Source organism: Gopherus evgoodei, chromosome 2, assembly GCF_007399415.2.
Source record: "Gopherus evgoodei ecotype Sinaloan lineage chromosome 2, rGopEvg1_v1.p, whole genome shotgun sequence".
NCBI lineage: Eukaryota > Metazoa > Chordata > Testudines > Testudinidae > Gopherus > Gopherus evgoodei.
The window spans coordinates 169,128,449-169,155,174 of NC_044323.1; the positions used below are offsets into that span (position 1 = coordinate 169,128,449).

At 40.7% G+C, this 26,726-nt stretch overlaps 1 protein-coding gene across 3 annotated transcripts in view; it reads right to left on the reverse strand.

Annotated features, from left to right (window-relative positions):
• Nucleotides 1-1,513: 1,513 nt before the first annotated feature.
• Nucleotides 1,514-26,726, reverse strand: part of DROSHA (drosha ribonuclease III) — a 113,738-nt gene continuing 88,525 nt past the window's right edge. For 2 of the 3 annotated variants that reach the window (XM_030552229.1, XM_030552230.1), the window contains exons 23-32: nucleotides 24,850-24,920; nucleotides 23,257-23,301; nucleotides 20,716-20,873; nucleotides 19,687-19,792; nucleotides 15,003-15,144; nucleotides 8,167-8,249; nucleotides 7,973-8,076; nucleotides 5,958-6,050; nucleotides 5,083-5,129; nucleotides 1,514-1,912 (exon numbers count right to left, since the gene is read on the reverse strand). In XM_030552229.1, the coding sequence (XP_030408089.1) occupies nucleotides 1,782-1,912; nucleotides 5,083-5,129; nucleotides 5,958-6,050; nucleotides 7,973-8,076; nucleotides 8,167-8,249; nucleotides 15,003-15,144; nucleotides 19,687-19,792; nucleotides 20,716-20,873; nucleotides 23,257-23,301; nucleotides 24,850-24,920 (980 nt within the window). In that variant the 3' untranslated portion in view covers nucleotides 1,514-1,781. Of the gene's footprint in view, nucleotides 1,913-5,082; nucleotides 5,130-5,957; nucleotides 6,051-7,972; nucleotides 8,077-8,166; nucleotides 8,250-8,273; nucleotides 9,374-15,002; nucleotides 15,145-19,686; nucleotides 19,793-20,715; nucleotides 20,874-23,256; nucleotides 23,302-24,849; nucleotides 24,921-26,726 lie in introns of those variants that run through there. The other variant, XM_030552231.1, reaches the window with a different exon arrangement.

Consider the following 26,726-nt stretch of genomic DNA (forward strand, 5'->3'; position numbering starts at 1 on the left):
CCTGACAAAAATAGATATTTCTTTGCTTCAAATCATCATATTGTTCTTATAGAATCCTTACAACACTGCCTTTTTAAAGTCTCCCCCCCCCGCCACCTTTCACGTGCAGCTATAACACCCTCTAACTGTTTGAAGCTTCCTGGGTCCATTGTTTTAAACAACAATCTTAGTAACCGCTCCTGGGGAATTCTGCGCCACTACGCATGCACATAATTCATGTGCCATGCATATTTTTTTCCTGCAGAAAGTAACTTCTGCCTAAAGTATGCTGCAGTTCCACCTTTTTCCCAATGGAGGGCACTGCGGCACTAGATCAGAGCAACCGCTCCCAGCCACTCCCAGCTACCATAGGGAAGAAAAAGAGCCTGCACTGCCTTCTTCACAGTACCTGTTGGGCCAGGTCAGGAGACAGGAAATATGGGGAGACAATGTGGAGCACATGGGGAGGGAGGTCACAGTCCAGCTGCTGGAAGGTCACAGACGGGTTCATAAGGGCTAGTAGGGGAGGACAGATTGGGGCAGAGGCTGAATGGGAGTGGAGATGCAGTGCCACAGGGGTGTGTGGGGGTGCAGGGCCACATAGGGAAAGGGAGGTGACTGAGTGGGGGCAGAGAGACACATAGGGATGGGGGATGGGGTGCAGGGCCACATGGGGAAAGAGGGGACACACAGACACATGGGGACAAAAGGAAGGGGTGCAGGGCCACATGGTGATGGGGGAAGCTCCCTAACAATCCCTCCGTGCCTCCTGAAAAACCTGTTCCACACTTTTTCCATCCATACTCAAGAATCCTCCAAGTTCGCACCCCGGCTCCTTCCCAGCAATTACTTCCCTCTCCCTCAGTTCCTCCATTACCCTTGACTCCCACAAGACTTCGCTCTGTTTCTGAAGGGTGTGGGAAATACGGTTCTGTATTGTAGTTTTATTACTCAAGAGTTCTGCATTAATATGCCTAGTAAGGAATCTATTTGTCAAAAAATATTTTCTTAATCTTTTTTGTCATCTGTATTGTTACAGATATAGTTGCTGACAGGTATTTTCAAATAATTACCAAAATAATTGAAACTGGTATGATTGTATTGTGTTATTTTGACAAATAAAATAAGCAGAATTTTGCAGAATTTTAAAATATTGTGCACAAAGTTTTTAATTTTTTGGCACAGAATTCCCTGAGGAGTAAATAACGAATATTCCCGTGGTAAAGTTGCTATAGGTTTACTGTACTTAAGATGGACCAAAAACTTATTAAGGTCTCAATTCAGCAAATCACTGAAACGAGTGTTTCACTGTATGTACACACTTAATAGTTAAGCACCATTTTAAGTCTTCTGCTGAACCAGGGCCACAACAACTTCTTTTTCCTCTTCAGCACTGAGTCAGTGTGACAGTGTGTGCAGGTCTTTGGAACAGAAACATTCAAACACAGGAGACACTAATTAAACAATTCTTTTTTTCTTGGCGAGATTCTGAAATTAACACTTTATTGTTTCATACAAGACAAAGTTAAAAACAAACAAAACAAAACAAAAATTCTCCACAACTTTTAATAAAAGCTAAAAGGGCTTTTTATAAAAAAAATCTTAGGAAAAGTCCCCAAGACTTTGCAGCTAAAACAGAATAAAAGAAACAATTTTTTTTTTTTTTTTTAAGAGAGAGCATTATTTTGTATTTGCTGTCGGCAGGCATGCTTCATTCATCACCTGCATGAAACTAGGTTACGTCTCCATAGGCCATCGAGTTATTAAGTAAGTAAATATGGCACTGTTTCCGTGCCCTCCTTTTATTTCCTGACTTCTTCGGTCTCCTCTGGCTCTCTCTCTTGATGCTCTCTTTCCCACCTCATTTCTTTCAACTCTTGTCTGTATTTCCGTTCAATGAACCGTTTCTGATGGGCCATCTGGGGAAAGTTATCTGACACAGGGAGAAATATTTTACATTAATAAAGGGCAGCTGGTGGCACAGAGAATGCTTCAATTTTTATTTATTTATTTTTCTTTTATACGATGGAGGAGAAAAAGTCACGCTGTTATTTTGCCTCATTCATTCGTAATACTCAGTAGAAAACTGGAAGTCCAGCATGATCACACCACCTTAGTTTCAAAGATAATTTCAACATTTGTTTCCCTTGCTACAGAGCCTGGCCGATTCTCAGAAACAGATTATAAAATGCTGACATAGTAACATGTCCAAGTAATACTTGGGTTTTACATTTTGTTCCCCTGGCAACAGGTAGTTAATACTGAAAAAGTGAAGTGAGAATACAATCAACACTCTGCGGAATGAGAGCAACTAAAATATCTGTCAAAGTAAGAGCAACTGGTACTGAGTGTTGTACAGATGTTCACATTATTACTGTTTTTATTTTAGAAAATGCAAAAACAGGCTTGATAGCCAGCATAATGGCAGTGTTCTGAGTGGGAAAATGATAGCTGAGTTCTAGGATAACAAACACAGAATCATAGGACTGGAAAGGACCTCAAGAGGTCTTCTAGTCCACTCCCCTGTACTCAAGGCAGGACTAAATATTATCTAGGCTATCCCTGACAGGTATTTGTCTAACCTGCTCTTAAAAAAATCTCCAATGATGGAGATTCCACAACCTCCCTAGGCAATTTATTCCAGTGTTTAACCACCCTGACAGTTAGGAAGTTTTTCCTAATGTCCAATTTAACCGCACTTGCTGCAATTTAAGCCTATTGAATCTTGTCCTATCCTCAGAGGTTAAGGAGAAATACTTTTCTCCCTCCTCCTTGTAAACAACCTTTTATATACTTGAAAACTGTTATCATGCTCCCCCTATGTCTTCTCTTCTCCAGATTAAACAAACCCAGTTTCATCCATCTTCCCTCAGAGATCATGTTTTCTAGACCTTTAATAATTTTTGTTGCTCTTCTCTGGACCTTCACCAATTTGTCCACATCTTTCCTGAAATGTGTACTCATTACTCCCATTGAGGCCTTATCAGTGCAGAGTGCAGCATAAGAATTACTTCTTGTGCCTTGCTTACAACCCTCCTGTTAATACATCTCAGAATGATGTTTGCTTTTTTGCAACAGTGTAACACTGTTGACTCATATTTAGCTTGTGATCTACTATGTCCTCCAGATCCCTTTGCACAGTACAGAAGATCCAGGACTTATGCGAGTGTTCCATTCCGGAATGCCTTGCATAAGTCGAATTTTGCTTAAGTCGGAAATGCATCTCTGACAATTAAGCAAAAAAACCCAAACCAAAACAAAAAAAACCTTACAGAACTTAACGGAACTTTTTCCGTAAGACCAGATTTCCGTAAGTTGGATTTGCATAACCCAGGGTGCGTCTGTACTCCTTTCTAGGTAGTCATTTCCTATTTTGTATATATTTTCATTTGTCCTTAACTGAATTTCACCCTATTTACTTCAGACCATTTCTCCATTTTTAATTGCATTAAAAGCTATTCTCAAAACGCAACAATTTAGCTATCCCCAATTCTACAAATATAAATAGCAAAATTCAATTTTCATTTTCTTATAATATCAGTGAATAATACTGATGTTATGTTCAAACATTTTAAAAATTTAAATTTTCACATTTGTGGTAAATTATGAGAGGGTCAGACAATTAGTTAATGACAATAGATGCTGAGATTTAAAACGTTAAAGTAAAATCATTAAAATGCAAATTGTCAACATCACATCAAAATATACAAATCAGACCCGTTTTTCCTATTCATTTGCTAGTCCATTTGTGATAAGCCTAATTCAAGTCTAAATCACTGGATTTTGACTCTAATAAATTCTCAAGCATAATTTTTCTTACTTTTGCCTATCTATAAATATTGATTATCACTGATGAAAATATTTTTGCATTGGTTAGTGTATGTTGATATCAACATTTACTAACTTTTATTGATTAAAAATGTGATCCTTCCAGATTAAATATAAATATGTATTTAGAAATATATCAGTGCATGTTATGAGTGGTATCTGGTTTAAACTCAATCCAGACTAGTTGGAGCTGATGATGGTGGGTCGGGGGCAACACCTGGAGGAGATGGCAGAATAAGAACATAAAAACATAATGGCCATACTAAATCAAACCAAAGGTCCATCTAGCCCAGTAACCTGTCTTCCGACAGTGGCCAATGCCAGATGCTTCAGAGGGAATAAACAGAACAGGGCAATAATCAAGTGATTCATCCCACCTCATCCAGTGCCAGCTTCTGGCAGACAGCATGGGGCTGCATCCCTGACCATCTTGGCTAATAGCCATAGATGGATCTAGCCTCAATTACTTATCTAATTCTTTTTTCAACCCACTTATACTTTTGGCCTTCACACCAGCCACTAACAAAGAGTTCCACAGGTTGACTGTGCATTGTGTGAAGGAGCTTTGAGCAGGGGGTTGGACTAGATGATCTCCTGAGGTCCCTTCCAACCCTAATAATCTATGATTCTATGATTAAGTACTTCCTATGTTTGTTTTAAACTTGGTGCCTATTAATTTCATTGGGTGACCCCTGGTTCAAGACCATAGGGGAAAATCCTTAGTTGCTGTAAATTGTTTTAGCTCATTAACTTCAGTGGAACTGCAATAATTTACACTACAGCTGAGAATCTAGGCTTTTAACACTGTTTCATAGAATGGTCCTAGAATTGACCTACCCTGTCCACATTATCAAAAACATCGTAGAAGATGGATGCCCCTACCACAGTAGACAATCTTACTAGCAAATGGTTGTAAAATGTGTTGGGTGGATTCACCCTGTACCACAGAGCAAGCTTACCCCATTCTGTTCCATGTTAAAGAGGGGAACCTTGTAGTGATTAAGGAATTAAGTACAATAAGGGACATCTGCTGCATCTGTGACTTACTGAAAACTTCCCTTTGAAAACGCCTGTGTGTGTCATATGTACTACTTGACTTTTGACAAAGTTTTATGGAAACTATTAATAAGCAAACTTAAAGTTCAGAAGCTGGTAGCATTTTGTGTACATTCTATGGCCCATTTTCCTCCCCCATAAAACATCCACCTTGCCCCCCATGAAAACCCAGTTGAGTAAATTACAATAGTTTTCCCATTTCCCAAGAAAACCTCTTACATTTTTCAAGTGCATCCATAGCAGCCCCCATCTCTGCTTGTTGAATACTGTCAAAACCAAACAAATTATGGTAAATTTATGCTTTACTGGGTAAACTAGTTTCCCAGAATCTGGGGTTCATATTACTCTGTTGTGATCAACTCTTCAAATAATCACTGGTCAGTCGGTCCCATAACGTAATGGATAAATCAAGTTTTCCGCAAATGTACACATAACAGTGCCATAATTCCTATGGAATATTTTTTTAAAAAAATTAGATCAATAAGGTTGTTTTGTAATTCATTAGTGAAGCAGTTGTTTTAATTAAGAGAAAGAAAAACTAATAAAGATAGAAGAGTGAGCAGCAAAAATCAAATGATATTTTGACTCTGTACTACAAAGTGAAAATTATGTACTGACAGTTCTGTTCTAATAATCTTAGAGGTTTAAGACCATTAAAAAAAAGTGTAACTTTTTTTTTCTATGCCAAAAAAATAATGAGGGCTGGACTGCTGGTGGTGATCAGTAAAAAATGGGGAAAGACTCTCTGATCCTAAATCGCCAGTTTAAATTTGTCCATGGTCACTGCCATCTGGAAGCTATTTGGCGGTTTCAGTGTATAAATGTCACTAAACACACCTGCTTCTTTGGTGCCTCAGCAGAGAGGCTGCGGACCAAGTGGACATGGAGACTAACTACCTCCAGCCACTAGGATATGGTCTCATTAAAGTAAGGTTGAGGCACAGAGACAGAGTAGTGAGGCTGCACAGCTGTTGCTCAAGTTGCTTTACCTTTTCTGTGACTAATCAGCAAATATTAGTCTCCTGTGCTGTCATTTCAGAGGCTTTCACAATCAAGTTTGCTTTTTAAAACCATTTCATACATTTCCACTGTACCTTGGGCCTTTACCACATCCTATTCTTTCCCCTTTGAAATAAACAGCAACTGTATATGTCCTGGCATGAGAAGGTCCCACTGTCTGCAGGGTCCTGAGATAAGAGAGACATAATTTGTTAAAGCAGAAAGTATGAAACAATAATCTAGCAATGGTATATATCTCACCAAGCTTTCAGTCCACTTAGCAAGATTAGCACAAGGCACAATGTCAGAAAGTAGACTGCTGGCTGTATATGTTACTTCAACCAAAAGATGTAAAATCGGTGTTTGTTAAAGCGAAGTACATACATAAAATTTGTCTTTGTCTACAACTAGCTTTATTTAACACTCCTGGGCTTACACATAGGCCCAATTAAAAACGTAAATATGCTTACATGCTCATCCAATTGCTGAAACTCTGTGGATCCATTTTTAATTGCATGAATAAATGTAGTTATACAATTGGACACACATTTTTAATCAGACAAGCCAGCTCATGTACATTGAAATTTTGGCCCATAAACTGTAAAGAGTTATGAAGGTTTAAAGGAGTGTTGCTATTTGATATGCTGCTCCTCTACATGACAGATTCACAGAATAAACACATTGTTCCATCAGAAAAGTTATCGTTTCTGTCACTTATCAGACCACCTTTGCATTTGAGTGAGATTCTAGGCTATGCATTAGCAACCGTCTCAAGGAGAAAGCCATAATTCCCTAGACACACAATGAATTTGCTTTTCCTTTTATCTCTTCCCTCTGCCCCAACTAGCCTCACTGCCAACATGAGTTCTGTCCACTACCTTGTTTCTCAACAGAAGGAGCAGCAAAAGTTCATATCAATTTTTGAAATAGCTAACCAAATTACTCTGCATCTAATGAACTGTGTAACACCGAACATACATACAAACAAAGTACACCCTAAATTTTAAAAGTAAAACTACTTGCTGCAAATGCAGTGAAACAAATAACTCCTTGGCAAGAAAATTAAACAAGATAACAGGAAGATAACAGCAAATGTAGACTGACTCTGAGCTGTACTATCAAAATCAATTTATTATAAAAAAACAGCACAAACATATGGTACTTATACTCGGTGGGTTTGACAAGAAACAGAAATTCAGTTCTTTTTTATCTCTCTCTCTCAAGATAAGGGAGTAAGTTCGCAGATAAAGATCTGGGAAATCAGATCTGCAAAGAATCACTTTGCAATCATATTTCTGAAGTACACCAATTTTCACTGTAACCCACTGCACTTCATATGAAACTTTACTTCAGTAAACGTGAGAAATATGCCTGGGTTTTAATTCTATACACATTCTGGATATAATAAATACTGATAATAAAGACCTGGCATTTTGATAGCATTTTCCTTCCTCTTTTTTTCAGCTACTTACACACCCATCAGTTTAGTATTTGTGTGGATGTGGAAGTGCTTTACAAAATACAACATTTGATATAATTTCTATGAGGAAGGTATAATCCTATTTTACAGCTGAGGAAACTGAGATACAAAGGTCTCATAAAGTTCATGGTACTGCTGGGAACAAAGCTCAGGTTCTTTACTCACAGTCAATGGCTACATCCAAATGACAAGCTTCCTGAGCGCACTCATTGTACTTGAGCATTCTGAATATTCCTTTTGGTTTTTAACAATTTTGTCTTTTAAGGAATAACTCATTTAAAAACTCCCTGTAAGCCCCCAAAAAAATATTCACTGGGACTTTATGTAATGAAAAGGCAGGGTTCTTAATAATTCAATTCTGCAGTGATTAAAACATACAGATCTCAAAATGTTGGCTCAACGATTTCTACTCCCAAACAAAACAAGACTGTTTTTAATATCTTTGGTTTGGAAGCAGACTGAATTATTTCTTTAAACAACAGACAGAACAATTTTAAACCTAGTCATGATCAAATGGAGTCTTAAAATAAAGACACGATAGAAGAAAGATGTTCAGAGTCTGATCACATCTTGTACTGGGTAAAACAAAGACTGATAATTAGTTTGTATAAGTGATACAGGGGTCCTTACTTGTATAGAGGAATGTCTGGCTCTTTTCCTTCCGTCCTGAGAGTCAGGCAGCATTGCTGAAGCTGGGATTTAGGGTCATTCCAATCCTGATTTAAAATGAATTCCTATAATAAATCCACAAAGATGGTTTGACAGTTTGCAGTAACTGCTCAAATCGCAATGATATATGAAAATATGAAGCAAACTGACCTTACCTTTAATCGTGGAAAAAAGCACACGTTCATGAAAGTGTGAACATACTCCAAATCCTTATCAATGTAAAGAGCAGCAATAAAAGCTGAGAAACAAAATATTTAGGTATTACTACCCACGCAAGAGGAGTGTAGTGCTTTGCACTCTTATAGCACTATAAGAGTAATTTAAAGCACTTTAAAATCATCAACAAACTAAGCTTCACAACACTGCTGTGATGTGGGAATTATTGTTACCACTGCTTTACAGGGGAGGAAACTGAGTCATCAAGAGGTTAAGCAACTTGCCCACGTTCACACACACAGTCATTTATAGAGCCAGGAACAGAATCTGGCTCCTAGTCCTGTGATTTAACCAGCAGACCAGGACTTAGAAGTAAATCACTATTGCGCACACTATAAATGCTTAGGTATAAATCACTGTTTGTGAATAGTTTCTATTTACTAAAAGGATTTGGCAAGAGCCATCAGATCTTAGCTTCTCACACAATGTATTAAAATGCACTGGATACAGATTAACTTTCCTGGAACAGTATTTATTACCATTTCACCTGCCTTGGAAGGAGAACCGCAAACACTTTCATAAATGGATTGAGGGGCTTGCTCTGTGTGTCTCTATACTCTTTGTGGAAATGCTATTTTGAAACCTCCTATTGAAATTCAGTGAAGCACAGAGTACCCCTACATTCTGGATCACTTTTTCCTCTCTTTTGCTAATAATGAGAGCATGTCAGAGTCACTACCTCTGATCTGTCAGAACTCCTGTCCTCCTGACTCAAATGCCAATCAATTTTTACTCTTAGGGACAAATTTTTGATATCACCTATACTAACCTCCCATTTCTGAGCCCACAATTTTGCACCTGCAGTTCTTTGAGGGATACAACTTAGGTCATGTGAACAAATAAGTACTTGATTGCTCCTGCAAATTGGATACTTAGGCATCTAAATCATCTTCGTGTCTTCTTGTAGGGGATGCAAAAAGGGAGGCTAGTATTTGAATATCTGGCCCTTGAAAATGGCGATTACTTACTGTAGCTGGAGGTTCTTCAAGATGCGTGGTCCCTATCTGTAATCTACAAGTGGTATGCATACATGCCGTAAGCCTGAGTCTGGAAATTCTTCAAAGCAGTGCACCCTAGCAAGGGTATAATAGGCAGTGTGGGTCAACACCTCTCCAATTCCTTTCTTACCACAAATCCAACAGGATCCTAAGCAGAGAGGATAGAGGGTGAGAGTAGAATACAGACAGGGACCACACATCTCAAAGAACCTCTAGTTACAGTAAGTAACTTCCACAGCTTCTTTGAGTGATGGTCCCTATGTGTATTCCACACATGGGTGATTGGCTAGCAGTGTTTAGACTGGAGATGAGTGTGAAGAGGCTGGTAACAAAGATGCTTGCAATACTGCCAATCCCACCACTGCATCTGCAGCCAAGGCATGGACTAGATCATAATGTGTCTCAAATGTGTGGATCGAAATCCAGGTGACTGTTCTGCAGATGTCTTGCAGCAGAATATCTGATAGGGATACCATGGAGGTATCCTGTGCTCCCCCCTCCAGGGGGAGGAATATTTACTAACTTGTAGCACTCTAAGATGCATCCTGAGACTCACTTAGAAATCCTCTGGGAGGAAACTGGCTTGCCAATGGGACTTCTGTGCTATGGTGATAAAAGAGTCTTGGTGATTTCCTAGTAGGTTTGCTTCTTTGCAGGCAGAACACCAGGGCACACTGGACATTGAGAGAGTGAAGTCTCCTGTCTTCAGAGGAAGCATGGGGTTTTGGGAAAAATACAGGTAAATATTATTTGATTGATGTGGAACTCGAAAACAATCTTGGGGTGCAACTTTGGGTGCAGTCAAAGAGAAACCTTTTCTTTGCGAAACACAGTATAAGGAGATTCCACCATGAAGGGTTGAAGCATGCCAATCCATCTAGCTGACGTGATAGCTACTAAGAATGCCACCTTCATGGGCAGGTGGGCCATAGTACAAGTCACCTTGGGTATGAAAGGTGGACTAGTGAGCTTGGACAGGGCAAGGTTAGGGTCAGATTGATAGGTAGGTCTAAGGACCGATGGGAAGGTCCTGATCAGGACTTTCCTGCTTCGTATGTAGTTTGGTTAGTAAAGAGAGATCGTCCTTCCACTGGAGGGAGGAAGGGACTAATATTGCTGCTAGGTGTACTTGTAGCAAACTAACAGAAAGACCTGAAGTCTTCAAGGATAGGAGATAGTCTAGAACAACTGGAATGGTTAAAATATCTGGAGAATGTTAGTGCAGTTAGTGCAGTTGTGCACAGGTTGAAAGGATCAGTTGAATGGGAGCTGAACATGAGCATTCTATTTCTGACACCCATTCAAAAACAAGGCCATGAGATGCAGCCTGCCTGGATTGGGATCCTTGGTCTTCCACCTGCTGTGGGTTAGGAGATCTGAGAATAGGCAAATTCTGATTGGTGGGCAGGCAGACTGTTAGAATTTCCATTAATCAGAACTATCTAGGCCAATGAGAATGATGTTGGCACCGTCGAGACTTATCTTCCCTATGACCTGTGGAAGCAGAGAACTGGGAGGAAGGGCACATCAGAGGCCATTTCTCCAAGACATCAGCAGAGTATTGCTTTGGGAATCGCAAACCCTGGCTCCCCTGGCACAATATAGGGGGAGCTTTCTGTTTGTTTGGGATGCGAAAAGGTTGCATAGCAGAGTTACTCACTGTGAAAATATCTCACTCAGAACTGTGTAGTGAATCTCCCACTCACAGTCTATCAAGAAGCTCCTGCTTAATTTGTCTGCCAAGGAACTGTGAATTCCAGGAAGGCACGAGGCCTGTTTTGTGATGCAGTTCCTGACACACCAGTTCCAAAGACTGATGGCTTCCTGTACGAGTAGATGAGATATTGCTCCTCCTTGTTTGCTTATATAGTGGTGATACTGTCCAACATTATCTGAATATGGAGTGAGTGCATATGCAGAAGAAAGGCCTTGTACGCCCTCAGTTTCAGTATGTAGTCTGGCCCCTTAGAGGTCCCAGTACCCTGAGCAGTGTGGTTCTCCAGATGAGTAGCCCACCCCAAAAGGGAGGCAACCATCACAATGGTGGTCTTGGGAGTGGGAGTGATGAAGGGAACTTCCGTCATGACCTTTTCCGGATTCAACCACCAAGTCAGATAATAACTCTGGTAAGAATGACCAGGAGTTGATGTGGCCCTTGCTTGGCTGACAAATCGAGTGGAGTTGAGCCGGCAGGCACTATAAGTGGAGTCCAGTGAAAGGAGTCATGTAGGTGCATGCAGCCATGTGGCCCAATAGTGAGAGGCACTTGTGTATTGTGATTCATGGATTGCAGGTTATGTGAAATCAGGGTGCTCAGTGCATGAAACCTTTCTGAGGGGAGAAACAATCTTGCGAAATCCATGGCCAGCTTTGCCCCTGTAAAGTTTATTGACTTTGTGGGTAACAGAACAGACTTATCTTCATTTATGCACACATTTAAGGTTGTTCAGAGTTGTATGAAACACTGTGGTGATGACTCTATGTTCTGACAAGATCAGACCAGGAGCCAATCATCCAGGTATGGAAATACTATATATTCTTGGCATCTCATCTGGTCTACCACCATAAGAAAAACCTTTATAAATACTCTGGGTGCCATAGTGAGCCCAAAGGCGAGGACTAAAAAATGGAAGTGCTCCTGGCTTACCATAAAATGCAGGAACTTCCTATGTGATGGGTGAATGTCCACATGGAAACATGCATCCTTCACGTTGAAAGCCACAAAACATATCCTTTCCTGAAGGGAGGGGATTATAGATGCTAGCCTAATTGTCCGGAACTTCCGCTTTCAAATATTGAGCTGTTGAAGGTTCAGGATGGGGCTCCACCCTCTGTCTTTTTTGGGAATTAAGAAATAAGGGGAATAAAGCTTTCTCCCATGTTAATGAGGTGGAGCATGATCTATTGCCCTGCAGTGAGGGAAGCTGCTTCCCACTGGAGAATCACCTTGTGAGAATGATCCCTGTAGGGGGGGACCAGGAAGGGGATGTGTGAGGTGGAAAGGAAAGAAACTCTATGGCACTTCTCCAGACTCTATGGATAATCTCCAGAACTCAACTGTCCACAGTGATCTTGTTCCAGTTGTGAGCGAAGAGTGAGACGACCCTCAAAGATGATGGGGACATGGTGATTGGCATCAGTGATGGTGCGTGGGTCTTGAGCAATACATCAAAAGTGGCCCCTGGCTGGTGACAGAGAGTGATTAGAGACTGTAGCAGTAGAAAGGGCTGAGAAGTGAGGTCTCTGAATCTGCTGGTGTTGGCATGCTGGTTCTGCTGTGCGCTGGTAATAATGTGCATGAGAAGGGGGTGGCCTAATTCTATAGGGTTGCCTCTGATGTTTCCTTCTAGAGGTCGGGGTATAAATCCCCAGGGAATGCAGAGTTGATCTCAAATCTTTTAGTGAGTTCAAGGACTCATCCATTTTCTCACTGCAGAGATTCAATATGTCAGAAAGGAGGTCCTGGACCTCCCTAGGAAACCCTCATAATTGTAGCCAGGAATCCCTTCTTATAACTAGACCAGTGTCCAAACTTCTGGAAGCTGTGTCGGCCACATCCACTGCAGACTGGAGGGCTACCTTTGCCACCAGCTTCCCCTTATTGAATAGAGACTGAAATTGGACCCTATCTTCTGTGGGATGCTTGTCTGTGAAGTCTGGATGCCTGGAATAGATATTAAAATAGTATTTTGTAACAACGCTTGGTAGTTAGCAGGAACAAAATACCATCTCCTGGCCCTTTTCAGTGTAAAAGGCAGAGGATGCTGGCATGTTCCATACCACCCTAGCTGGTTCTAGTACGATGGGTATGGCCACCTTACTCAGTCCCTAAGACTGCATGATCCAGGAGCCAGTGTTGAAGGTTCTGGGTCTCCTCTAATAGGATCTGTAGATCACTGGACGATTTTTGTAACGGCTCCTGCTATTGGCAAGGGTCATTCGGCAGAGAAGGTGAGGAAGGAGCAACCACTTCATCTGGAGTTGATGAAGAGGCAACCAACGGAATGTTGGTACCTGCCGCTCTGGTTCCACCTCTTCCTCCTCGTACACAAACGAACCAATTGGCAAGAGGGAGAGGAGCGACATTACTATTGAGAGGGGCTTGGAAGCCTGCCATATGTATTCCACGAACAACAATAAGGCCAGAAAGAGGGGTCAATAGGTTGTGGGGGACCCTAAGGAAATTGGTATCAGCGGTCCCAGGTGGAGCGGGGGGTTGTACCGAGTGGAATGGTGGGTGTAACCTCTCGACTGCCTATTGGGCTCAACTGTCCCTATGGAGATACCAGTAAGAGAACTGCTCAATAGGTAGTGGCAGTGCCATAGGTACCAGGGTAGTCCTGCCGGATGGTTGGAAGTGAAATGATTCCCAGGACACTGATGTAGACTCCTCCTCCAAAGGAAGGACATATTTCCTCTGGTGTTATACAAGTCTCTGTATGACCTGGTGTCCGAGGAGTTCCCATAGATCCAGTATATCTGCAGCAACTGGATGGTCTTTAGATGGACGAAGCATTACCAACATTGGGGCTGGACCAGCACTCATAGATGGAACCAATCAATGTCTATCTTTGCACGTTGGTACTGAAATGACCAACAGAACTGGCAGATCTTTCTTTTTATGCATCTTGCCCTCTGATCTGGGGGTCTTCATGGAGCCAGTTCATTAGGTTTCATTTGTGATGTCTCACCTGACCTGGACTGGCTTGGGGAGGAAGCTCGTTTCTTATAGACAGTCCTCAATGGGGATATGTTTCTGCACCAAGAATCGTGCCATTTATTCTCATGGGGAACCCTGGAAGAAGAATTCTTGGGCTTATATGTTGAAAGCTAAACACCAAGGCACGTGCTTGGACAGGTGCTGCTAGGCAGTTAAGGTCAATGTTCCGGGGGGTCTCCCTGGCCTAGATTGGAAAGGTACCTCATAGTCTTCTCTATCAGGTGCTTCTGCAGGTGAAGCTCTCAGGCTTCTTGAGTTCTGGGTTGGAAGGAACAACAGATACTGCACTTTGCAGAGATATGTGCCTCTCCCAGACAGTACAAGAATTGTTGTCATTCTTCACTAATGGAGATGGATCAAGGACAGGAGACACAATTCTTGAATCCTGGGACTCTGGGCATAGTTCTGGAGCCAGAAAGGAAACTGGCTCCAGAACCTGGGAGAAACACACTATACTATAAACTTCTTAACTACTAATCTAAAAGCATAACTACTTACAAATGTTTTCTTGATAGGTAATGAAATGATGGGAAGGACGACACAATTCTGACTCAGGCCATGCAGTGGTAAGAAGCAATTGGAGATGCATCAACTCGCACTGCCTATTACACCCTCGATTGGGAGCACAAGGAGAGCTACCGTCCATGTGTGGGCCAAGAGACACTGCTTTGAAGAATTTCTAGAGTTGGGTGCATAGCAAGCATGTGTACCCATGTGTGGAATATGTAGGGATCATCACTTGAAGAAGTGTCAATCTGAAAATAGCAACATCCAACCAAAAAACAGAGTTAAAACATATATTTTAAAATAATACTACTTTTTAAATGGAATTATTAAACAAGTCCTGGGGGAAAACAGGCTGTTTAAATACCTGGTAGAATGAGGGCCTTTATTTCCATACTGTCTCAATAGACTTATTCAAAGTACCGGTAGTCACAAAGAAGCTTCCCCTATTTTTTCACATGCTTTTAGTTTTTAAGTATTAAATATTTAATTAAGTAATTAAGTATTTAAGTATTCTGTTAACAGTCTGATTAAGACCCATATTGGTACTCACACTCCAAGAGATCAGCCAAAGTCTTAGTCCGAAGAGCCACGGGTCTCTTGGTCTTGTCATTAGTGATGGCAAATTCCTGCATACCCAGTTCTTCTGCTACTTTGGCCTGTGTCCTGTTGTTCACCAATGAGCTTCGCAACAACTGAAACCACAAAAGAGTCCCACCCAGTTTTAACATTAGGTAAGGTTAAACTATAAGAGAAAAGCAGCTTGTTAGGTCCTTGTCCCCATGAGTTTACTGCATTTCTCCTCAGCACATTCTGATTTCTGCTGGTGTTTTTACACCCAGTCTATCACTGGAGAGTCTCCATTTGTTTCTGATCCAACTTTTGTTTCATTGTCCCTTCTCTCTACTATCTGTCTCCCTTGTTCCATTCCAGCTGATGGTAAGGAAGAGGATGACTCGGAAGCCGACATATTACGGTGCTCCAGTACCACTGGTAGGAGCAGCAGCATGAAACTGATAAGGACTCTGTGCATTAGTCAGTTTTATTGTGCTGCTGGTGCCCAGATGATATAGCAGTGCAGGAAGAAGTGCACAATCACGCTGATGGAGGATTCTAAGAGAGCCTCCTGCTTAGAAAGAAGGTGCAGTTCTGCATTACATTTAAAAAAATTGGTGGTGTTCCTCTTTAAAAACAAATGCCTTCTCCTCATCACTCTATTTCTTGTATTGATTTTGCTGGAAGTATATATGCTAACAAAATCTGAACATGTTCTACCATAGGAAATATAGACAAACAAGCACAATATCCTGAAATCCACACACATACAGTACATCCAAAGTGTAAGAATATTTGTACCCAGGATTAAAAACAATGATGCTCTCTATGTTAAAGCAAGGAAGACTACTACTACACAACTAGCAAACCCGGTTCATAATTCCATTAGATTGGGGGTGTGAGGGAAAGGAAGGATAAGAGATAGACATTCCTGGCTAGCTGGTATAAAGCATAGCTTTGAAGTCATTGTAGCCAAGCTGATTTATGTCAGCTGACGGATCTGGCTCTGATTGTTACAGTACATGGCCACTGCTTTGTAACTAATTGAGGAGACAACTGTATTTTAACTGAGTCTCCTGGTTTGGTTATAGTGGTAATGTAGACATGGTAAATATGGAGCTCAGCAGAAAACATGGTTACATAAAACTTTACAGACATCTTAAACGTGGTTTGGGGTTTTCATTCAGCTTGAGTATCTCCTGATTATTGAAGTTAAGGAGTTTCAAAATGGAAAAGTGAGACTAAAAAGAGCATGAGCCTTTTTCTTTGAGGACTTCATTGAGGGCTGGTCTACACTACGGGGGAAAATGGATCTCAGATACGCAACTTCAGCTACGTGAATAACGTAGCTGAAGTCGAAGTATCTAAGATCGAATTACTCACCGTCCTCAGGGCGCAGGATCGATGTTCGTGGCTCCCCATGTCGATCTGCAACTCCGTTGGGGTTGGTGGAGTTCCAGAATCGATATAAGCGCGTTTGGGGATCGATATATCGCGTCTAGATGAGATGCGATATATCGATTCCTGAGCAATCGATTGCTACCCGCCGATACGGCGGGTAGTGAAGATGTAGCCTAACTCAGCCAAAGGTCAGGTGTCTATTACAGGAGTGGGTAGGTGAGGTTTTGTGGCCTGCAATGTGCAGGAGGTCAGACTAGATGATCACAATGATCTCTTCTGACCTTAAAGTCTATGAGTAAAAAGAGTCAGTTTCTTAAATAAAAAGAAACAAACAAACAATCCAAGCCACCCAGGGTGGAGAGACTGCATATGCACACATTGCTCCCTTTTGAGTTCCGTGTCACATTCGCTCAGCTTATTAGACAAAAAGTTTTATGCTGCCTGGGTCCAGTGTGTCAACTGAGCTTATGAAAATCAAGATTTATTCTCAGTACTTGATATTTCATCTCTGACAATAGATAAATAAAGAACAGTATGGTCATGATTTTTTTTTTTTTTTGGCAATGATGTATGAAGCAGACACTCACAACTTGATCTTCATAAACTAGGCTGACTGCAAAATCAGCATATCACTCCCTCCCTTCCTAACTCCTCTCCAAACCTTTCCACCTATTCATCTGCTTTCAACAGTCACCCAAGTCCCAAAACAAAACAAAATCTTACTTAACTACAACATAAAACCTATGAGACCAGAGTGCTGAACAGCCATGACATGTAAATGGCTGCCTGCTATAATACTGTAAGCTTTTTAGGGCAGGGATCGTCTTATTCTGTGTTTGTACAGTGCCCAGCACAATGGAGTCCTGGTCCATGAATGGGAATCCTAGGAGTTATGGTAATGCAAATAATAAATGCTAATAATATATACAATACGTGTATCTTAAAGACGGAACGAACCAGTGGTTCATCTAGTCCACTCTTCCATACAAGGACCCGCCTCCAGTGTAGCCAGAATCTAATGAGGACCCTGATGCACTTTAGTAATATAGGAACAACAAAGTCATTGCAACACTCCAAACCCCACCCATCGCGACTTCCAGGCTGAGAACCCAATCTACTCCATTATGGAAGGTGTCTCCTACACTTCAGCAACTACACTCAGCTGGAGTTAATTCCAGATATATAGTTAACTTTGTCTGACACTTCTACGTTCATCCAGCATATTACACACAGGTACTGGCAGGTAGAACTGTTGTGGACAAGAAGCCTTTCTTAACTTCTAACTTAAACCATTCTTTCTGAAACTTCAGCTACATGTTTATACCTTTGTTAGAACATACCTTATTCCCATTAGCTATCTGGAAAGTGTTCATAAAACTTCTTCTCTATTTCCCTTTTCCCAACATATATATGACTAACTTCTTTGTAAACAACTACTTCACACTGAGAATCAGTTTTGCTGCTCTCTTCTGAACATTTATCATTACCTTGACTTCCGTGACCAATGCTGTGCACAAACTGCAGATATAGCAGTATGTTGATACACTATAATTACTTTAAATGGAAACATGTCCCTAAATGAGGATAGACAGACAGACAGAGATAGATATAGATAGATAGCCTAATGTTCACTGGTTCTCTCCAAGTTACTCACCACCACTCCAACTACCTCTCAAATCTCAAATTTAAATCGATGAAAAGACAATTATCTCAATTATTAATGTCCTAGCTTCGTATCTTCATTTACAAACTTGGACTACATGTAACTAGTTCCACTTTCCAAGTCATTAATGACTAAATTAAACAACACTAAGCTATACTGCTCATTGTCCTGAGGATTTAAAGCCATTAATTACACAGTAACACTCCATACCAGCGGTTCTGAACTGGCAGCCTGTGGACCGCTTGCGGCCCAATCTGTACACAGCTACGGCCCATGTGACAGCCTCAGGGCCATACAGGCAGTATGTATATTATGGGAATGCGGCCCACATAACATACAGAGAGCTGCATATGCAGCCCACAATGGTCAATAGGTTGAGAACCGCTGTTCTATATCCTTCCTGACAAATAGTTCTTGAGAGATTGATTATACTATATTTGCACCGATGTCTACATTTTTAAAGGTGACCTGCAAAGGAAAAAAAAAATGTGTTTGTGCCCTTCCCCCCAACTTTTTTTAAAACTCTGTTTGATGACTAAAACTGGCGTGAAAAGCTATTTTTTCTGTTTAATGTTTTCTACATTAGAAACTCAGGCCTTATTAAATCTGAATTTCCTGGATGAATGTATGGATGACATATATTTTACATAAAACTTGATAAATTAATGAAATTATTTTTATCTAGATTGTTTACTTTGGAGGGAAGGGGTTATTTCTGTAAACATCTGTAACTCAAATGCCTAAGAAACATATAAAAAAAAATCCTTGTTAAAGATTCAGCATCTCCATCCCTCCCATTAAAGCCTGAGAAAACTCATCCTAACATCTCTGAAATCTCTAACCAATCCTCTAGCTAATTTTAGGAAATTTTAGACGTGACAGTCCTGACAATTTGCAGAGTTCTTTTTTCATTTTGTATTCCAATTAATGCTTGAGTGTCTGAGAAAATTCTGCAGTATAATTGTCTTGTCCACAGATAATCAGGCCATAAATAACCATCTACATTCAGCTACTCGACCAATCTGCAAGGCTATCTATTGAAACACTGCCTACCAAAGTGCACTCAGAAGATGCTCAAAGGCCCAAAACCTGGGTTCCTACGCAGGATATGCTCGTAAACTATGGGAATCAATAATAAATTGTTAGAAATAATGAGACTAATGGACAGACCAGGGTAAAACAAATTGTAATGTCTGGGAGGAAATCAACATCATTTCACAGTGACAACCACAGAAAATGGAAAAAAAAAAAAAGTTGACTCAATAGTCTGGCAGACATGAATAAAAATTTATGTAAGATGTCTGTCTAACAAACACTCTTTCAAACACTTGTGTTAAACAAGCACTACCTGGGTCTCTGTGGTCATCAGTCTGATAACAACCACTACTGATCCATTTTACAGAGGGAAGAAATATTATTTCACTGGCTTCATAAATTAACATTTCCTGTCCATTGCAAGATTCACATATTTGAATTAACAAAGATTTATTCAGAACAGGGGACCTGAAGTTTCTGTTATTAATCAAATACAGAATAAGTCACTAACTAGCTTCTCTTATCATTTTTGTTTCTGTCCCACATTTGCTCTCCTGGACCGCATGACTGATGGTATTCTCACCGTTAAGTGCCCTTCGTGATGATCAGGGAAATGTATGAATAAGTATTCAGTGGCTACCAACTGCATTATGGAGTCACCCAGGAATTCCATCCTCTGATTGTGGCCTCTGAAAAATGAAAACATCAATGTGAGAAGATCAATAAGCAGTCCGGGGGGGAAAAACCATGCAAATTAAAAAATATAGTAATTTAAAAGCAAATGTAGTTCATTTTTAAACATATTTAACACAATTTTCTGGTGTTAACTAGATGTGATGAAAACAATTCTTTATACCTGTATGTTGACTTTCTGGAAAAAGCAAAGGAGGTAGTTACCGTTAAACAAAATTACTAGACCACAGATGTGGGACTAACTAGGGGGTACAGGTTGGTGCTAAATTTATTTGGAACAAGGTCCCAATACTGCAATTTTTTTGAATGCAAATAAACTGCTGTGTCTGTTGATTTCAATGGATCAGCTGTCTCCCCATACATGACTACTTAAAGGATCAGGGCCTAACTCTACTTTAGGTTCGGGATTGGGGTCGCCAGGTATTACTCTATTATTTATATTGTGGATACACCTAGAAACCGCAGACATGGATCACACTCCACTGTGCTAGCGCCTGTACAAACACAGAACAAAAAGACAGTCCTTGCTCCCAAAAGCATGGGTTTACTTTTCCCATATCATGTCCATGTGAACATATTGCATTACTGCATCAGGGATAAAGAACTGATATAGCACTTTGAACTGTGACTTTCCTCTTGCCATTTATGAACCCCTCACATGAACATATCTCTCATGAATTCTTCCTCTTGTAATCCAATCCAAGCTGTTACGTGGTGCTGTTAAAATGGGGCAGCTAACATGCTACAAAATGTCACGCTCTGCTGCAGCAATTCAGGGTCTCTGATGACCTCAGGTTGCACTATTAGATCATGACCTTCATTAAACATACATAGTTGTTTCTTATTATAAATATGGACCATTAAGGAAATCAGCAGTAAGATTAGCATAGTTAAGCATAGGATTCTGCTTTATACTCACAGAGTCAGGTGGTTAAATCCCACAGTTCTCAAAGTGAAGGCTCGTGCCAGAAGCCGAACATGAGTAAAAATTACTCCAATTGCTTCCTCAAACTCTGTAAGTTTCTGGAGAACTGGGGAAGTCTCAATAAGTTGCCGATCAGTGTTTGATTCTTGCAGCTGTAAATAACAAATGCAAATTAACGATAGAAGGCCACTATACATTTCAAAGAAAAAAGATCTGAGAAAGCAGATCTTCTGAAAACCACTGGCCGTTTGTGAGGGAAAACAGAAACGTCCACTGTGTATACACACAAATATCAACCTCACACTTGGACTGACACTTGGATAATCGAGAAGCAGACTAAAAGGCCAACAAAAAAACAAACAAACCCTACTACGCCCTCCTTCCTTTCTTTAAAAACAAAAAGAAATGACAAAGCTTTAAAATATAAAATTTAAAAGGACAATGTTCAGGTAATTTCTAATAATATTTACAATGGTATTCTTCAGGCCGACTCTGCCCAAAAGCAGAGAGAATCAGCACCAAGTGGGGATGTAGGTGGTGTCTGGGCCAAAAGAGGAAATGAAATCTTCAGCCCAAATGAGTGGGAGCAGAAAAGAGAAATAATTAGTGATAACCTGTGGTGAATAAATGGGTAGCACTAGCTCCAATGCAAGTTGTACCCATGCAGCAGCACAGATCACTAGTGGGAGAGGTTAAAACAAACAAACAAACAAACCAAAAACAAAAACAAAAACACAGAACTGTTCATAGCCTCTGGCGAGAAAGCAAAGTGCTGTGTGACTTGTTGGGAATATCTACTGCAGCCTGGAAAAACCCTAGTCAGTAGGGAAAGAGACACAGGTCTCTATCAAGAAAGGTGATGGCTCAGGAAGTGGGAGCCTAGAGCGGATGCCCTTGGTGGGCCACAGATACAGTTGCCCTGAACCACAATGATGTTTATCTATGGTACTTGTATGGCTCCCATCACCATAGTATCTGAGTATCTTACTATTTTTAATATATTTATCATCACCACACCTCTTTGAGATAGAATTGTTATATTATTCCCATTTTACAGACGGAGCACTGAGGCACAGGGTGCTTAAATGATTTGCCCATGGTACACAGGAAGTCTGTGGCAGACCAGAGACTTGAACCTAAGGCTCCCACATTCTCTATTAGTACCTTCACCACTCAGTAACTTTCTAAATTGATGAGAAAAGAGACTGATTAAATTTTAGACTTGCCAACATTTTAAGTGTCCATGTAATAGTAAACTTACTGGAATCACTGTTAAAAAAAATAACCATGCTATATTAGAGAAAAAAAATAGCAATACGTTTTTAAGCAATTTGATTCAAACCCGTTGACCTCCCATGATTAAGTTAGGATCTAAATGCTGAGGTCAATAAAATATGCACAGACTGTTTTTGTACCTGGTTTCTAGGTACAATAGATAAACAGGAAGAAGACAAAGTTAATTCATACTAGGTTTATCTTGCCAATGTAATCCCTTGGGGTTTAGAGACGATGGCCCCTTTAAATCTTCTTCATAAGGTGGGAGGGGGAGCAGTAAGAGAAAGGAGGAAAACTCCAGGTGGGGCTCTGGGGCAGAAGAGAGAGCGAAGGGCTGCAGTAAGCAGGCCCTCCAAAAATGAAGCGGCAGAGAACCTGCCTGAAGCCTGGGAAGGACAGGGCGGCCGATTGGGGACAACCCAGGACAGGAGCCAGGAGGAGCACTGTGCCAGGGAGGAATTGCCCGAGAAGGACAAGACAGAGCTGGACCCCGTATCACAACTGCCCAGAGTTGCATGGGGCTGTGAGCACTGAGGCTTGTGACTCTGCACTGGGAATAAGGAGAGAGGCTGTACCTAGTTAAGAGGGGAGGTGGTCGCTCTGTGTGGCTTTGCAGAGAGCGGCAGAAGAGGGCACCAGAGAGGTTTGTCGGGGAAAGTTCACTGGTGCCAAAGATGACCATAGGTACGCAAGACTCAGCACTGGACTGGAACTTTGCTCAGGCCTCCTGAACTCTGTGTGCAGACACATTGCTCAGTGTCTGCCCTTCTAGACTGTGCTACCACTGGGCCTGTGAGGCCTTGGTTTGAATGCAGCCCTGTTTTACTGCTCCCCCTATATTTCCCCTGGTTGTTTCTCTCCTCTCATCCCTCTGTAAATAAATATTTCCCTTTCTTATATCCATTGTACTTTTCCAGTGTGTGTGTGTGTGTGTTCACTCTGGGGGTTTAGAACAGATGTTCCTGGGGTGGAAGAAACTTTTCCTGCTGTGTTCCTGTGCGCACTTTCTCTTGGCCAGAGCTGCCTGCAGAGCAGACTCCATCTTGGCCATGAGGGTGCTAAAGTTACACGGCAAATCCACACATATTTTAAACACAGGCCATGAGGCAGGAAGCTTGTTATTTACAAAAATTCACAAAAGCAAATATGGCTACTTGATAGTAAATATTCCAAGATATCACCACAGCTGAATGCCATTGAAAAGCATCCTTAGAAATAAAATAGAGCTATGAAATTTATGATAGACAAAGGCACACTTACTTGGAGTGGGTGTAGTGGGTAATTAAGCCATACTTCCTGTAGGTCCTGCAAACATTGAGAGATGCCTTTAGTGCTCAAGGGAGTCATTTAACAAATTCACAGTACTAAATAAGATGGCATTACTTGAAATACTGAACTGTTTCAGATGCTGACACTGCTTATTGCAAATTCAATAGTGCCAGCAATCTCATTTTTAAAATAGGGTATTCACTACTCAAACTGTCAGTAGTTCTCCCAGTGAGCTTGTGTCGAAGAGGCAGAAAAATCCTTGAACCAAATAAAAACAGTTTAAAAAATGAGAAAAAATATTTGTTGAAGCTAATGACTGAACTTTACTTCCCACCACCTGCTTCGCAGCAAGTTTAAGATTGACCAAAAGCCAAGACTCATTAATTCCCTGGCCATCGTGCTAGTGGTCTCTTCAGTAGTATAACTATAATTTATATGCACTAGCGCCCTAAATGCCCCGTCACCCAAATACTAAGTTCTTTTTGAATGTGTAACATGCCCAGCCCCTACTCCAAAAGGCTTACAAGCCAGTTTTACAAAAGGCCACAAGTCTGTGCGCCAAACAATGAGAAGAAGGAAGAGGGTAGGGGTAATGAGAATGCGTGGTTACATAGACTAGTGATGTGCACACATCCATGATGCTGAATAAAACATCTTAAAAACATATAGATGAACAACAACAATTAGCAAATATCAATCTTCACTGGCCTTCTACATAGCCAATTTGGAACAGACTTTAACTGTGTAGTTGGACTGATGGTGGTTGAAACAGCTAGCTTTAACACTTGGAGGGCTACAAAAAATAGTCCCAATACATTTTAATACCTTTAAAACAATGTATGTGTTACATACCTGGCATATACTGAATACATGATGGTATGATGTGGTTAAAAATTTTTATTAGAATTCATTTCCTGAGTTGCATAGCTCATTTAGGTCCGCAACACTCATGGATAAAAATACCATCTCATACATATGCTGTTAAAATTTTTATTTTATATAATCATATATTCCCTATTTTATTTACTATTTAAAAAAAAAAAACCAAAACCCTAGATTAAAAAAATGTTAAAGTTGCAGGGTCAAGCACTCAAAAGTTAGGAAATGCCAGAATTAAGGGCTCCCTCTGAATTTCAAACAATGTACTTTTAATATAGTTTTTTTAATGTAATTTCCTAATTAACCCCCCCCTTAAAAAAATTCTATCATTTAGAACTATATTGACCCCCCACAAAGATTAGCAGCTAAATTGGAACCTTTAAATCCATAGCACAGACGTTTGTAATAACTGTTTAAATGGAGTTCTACAAGATTCATGCACTATTTGCTCTTCCTCATGTATTCCAACGAGCAAACAGAATCAAATTAATGTTACTTTGTTTCCAAAAGGACCAGTACAGCTCAGTATTATAAAATGCTGTTTTCATTACCTTTGAACTAAAAAATACCAGATGTAGTTTATTCTACCCCAGCCGCCAAATATAAAAAAAATTGTGGTTTTAATTAAACTGACAATATTAACATGTAAATGAATAAAACGTGGTTTTTAAAAAATAGCTACTCAGCCAACAGGAAAACAAATACCATGTCATTAAAGAGCAAACGTCCAAATAAGTGTTTGGCTTCCTCTAGGCTTCCCTCCAGGTAAACAGCTCCTATATGGAAGGAACAATATACAATAGGGTAAAAATGCACTAGTTTTCAGAAAAGTACAAAATAAAGACTATAAATCCCCCCTTCCTCCCTCCTCATTCCTGCCCCCCCTCCAAAAAAAAGAAACAGCAATTGTGGTAATAGCAGTTGTGGAAACCACAAGTTTCTCACTCTCTACCTTTGTAATTAAAATGCAAAATGAATTTTTCTGCGAAATGTAAAGAGTATCAAATCAACAGTGTAAAACAAAGAGTAAAAAATTCTTAGACTCCTAACAAGTTACATCAATGATACAAAGTGATATGCCAGAACAATGAACTTTAACAGCATTAGCTTCAAGTAATCCTGTTTTTATAGGTGTTTTCAAGTAACCAGCTACTTAAAATTCTCTCGTACACTTGATATGTGGACATTTATAACCAAGAAATAACTTACAGCAGCCAGGGAATTTATGTTGTCCCTTTGGTTTTCCCGTATCCTGTGTGAATCTTTGCCAGAACTACTCTCAACATTTCAAACCGATCATTACACACACACACACATCCATTAATATTTTGTTTCCAAAACTGGCATCAGTGTGTGGGGTTTGTATTTTATTTGGAGTTAAGTTTAATAGTGAATACTGCTTTTTTAAAAAATGGCTTATATCATAGTTCTGAACACTGGTATTGCTAGGACCTAGTAGCAATTTTATATAGGAATGAAGTTTAACTGATATATTTTGGATCCTTTAGTGGTTTTAGATGGAAACAAACTTTTTGATTTGGGATCCCGGGGGAATCTCTCTTATATTGTATGGTGTAACAGGTATACCTGTCTTGTCAAGGCCTCCCGTTGAGAACCATGGCTCTGCTACATCCTGCCTCAGAAGAAAAAACAGCAAACATGGGTCCTCCAGGTCTTTCTAGAGAGCCCTCATAAGACGCAGCCAATCAGAGGCCAGGTGGCTTAGTTAAAAGGAGCTGCAGGGGCTTGGATTAGGTCAGTTCCTGGCTGTGACCTGAGCAGCAAAGAAGGGTGCTCTGCTTTGGCTACAGGGTCTGAGAGATAACCAGAAGTTGAGTTCTGGCTGCATTTTGCTTTCTGCAAGGAGAGAGTAGACTTTAGAACTGTAACCCTAAGGTAATGGGTGAAAAGAAAGAGATCCAGTGGGAAAATGCCCAAGAAAAACAGTAGCAGCTAACTGAAGGAGTTAAAGAGAGCAGTGTGAGATTGCTGTCCATAGGGTGCCTGGCTGGGACCCGGAGTAGTGGGTGGGTCCAGGTCCCCGCAACAACCACTGGCCAAGTATCCTAAGCCCCGGGAAGAGGATAAGGTATGTTTAGAAGCTAAAGCAAAGGGCTGGAACGGGGCTCAAGACCCTGGTATGGCCAGACAGATTGTTTTATAAATTCTTGGTTACCCCTCTTCAAGGGGACTGAACTTGAGTGATGACCTGGCTGGAGAGGTGGGGCAATGTGAACTGGTGAAGACAAAGAGTCTCCAGGGGAAAAGTCCTAGGGATGCTGCTCTATAACAGGCCAAGGAAGGACTTAAAGTTAGCCCAGAAGAGACTCAAAACTGAAACTAGAGACAGGGCTGTAAACACTAACAATGGCACAGCAATAATCCTTGTTGGTCCTTTGTTACCCCAGAAGGGTTTCATTCGTGCATCATGTATGGCTTGGCTGGAGGGCTGAGACACTGAAGTCCTGTCTAGTGAGGTCAGCAGCTGACAGGGTGCCAGGAGTGGAGAAAAAGTGCAGGATTACACCTAGCTGGCAGGAGGCACTGACCAGAGGTGAGTGCCCCATCACATATGGCAATCT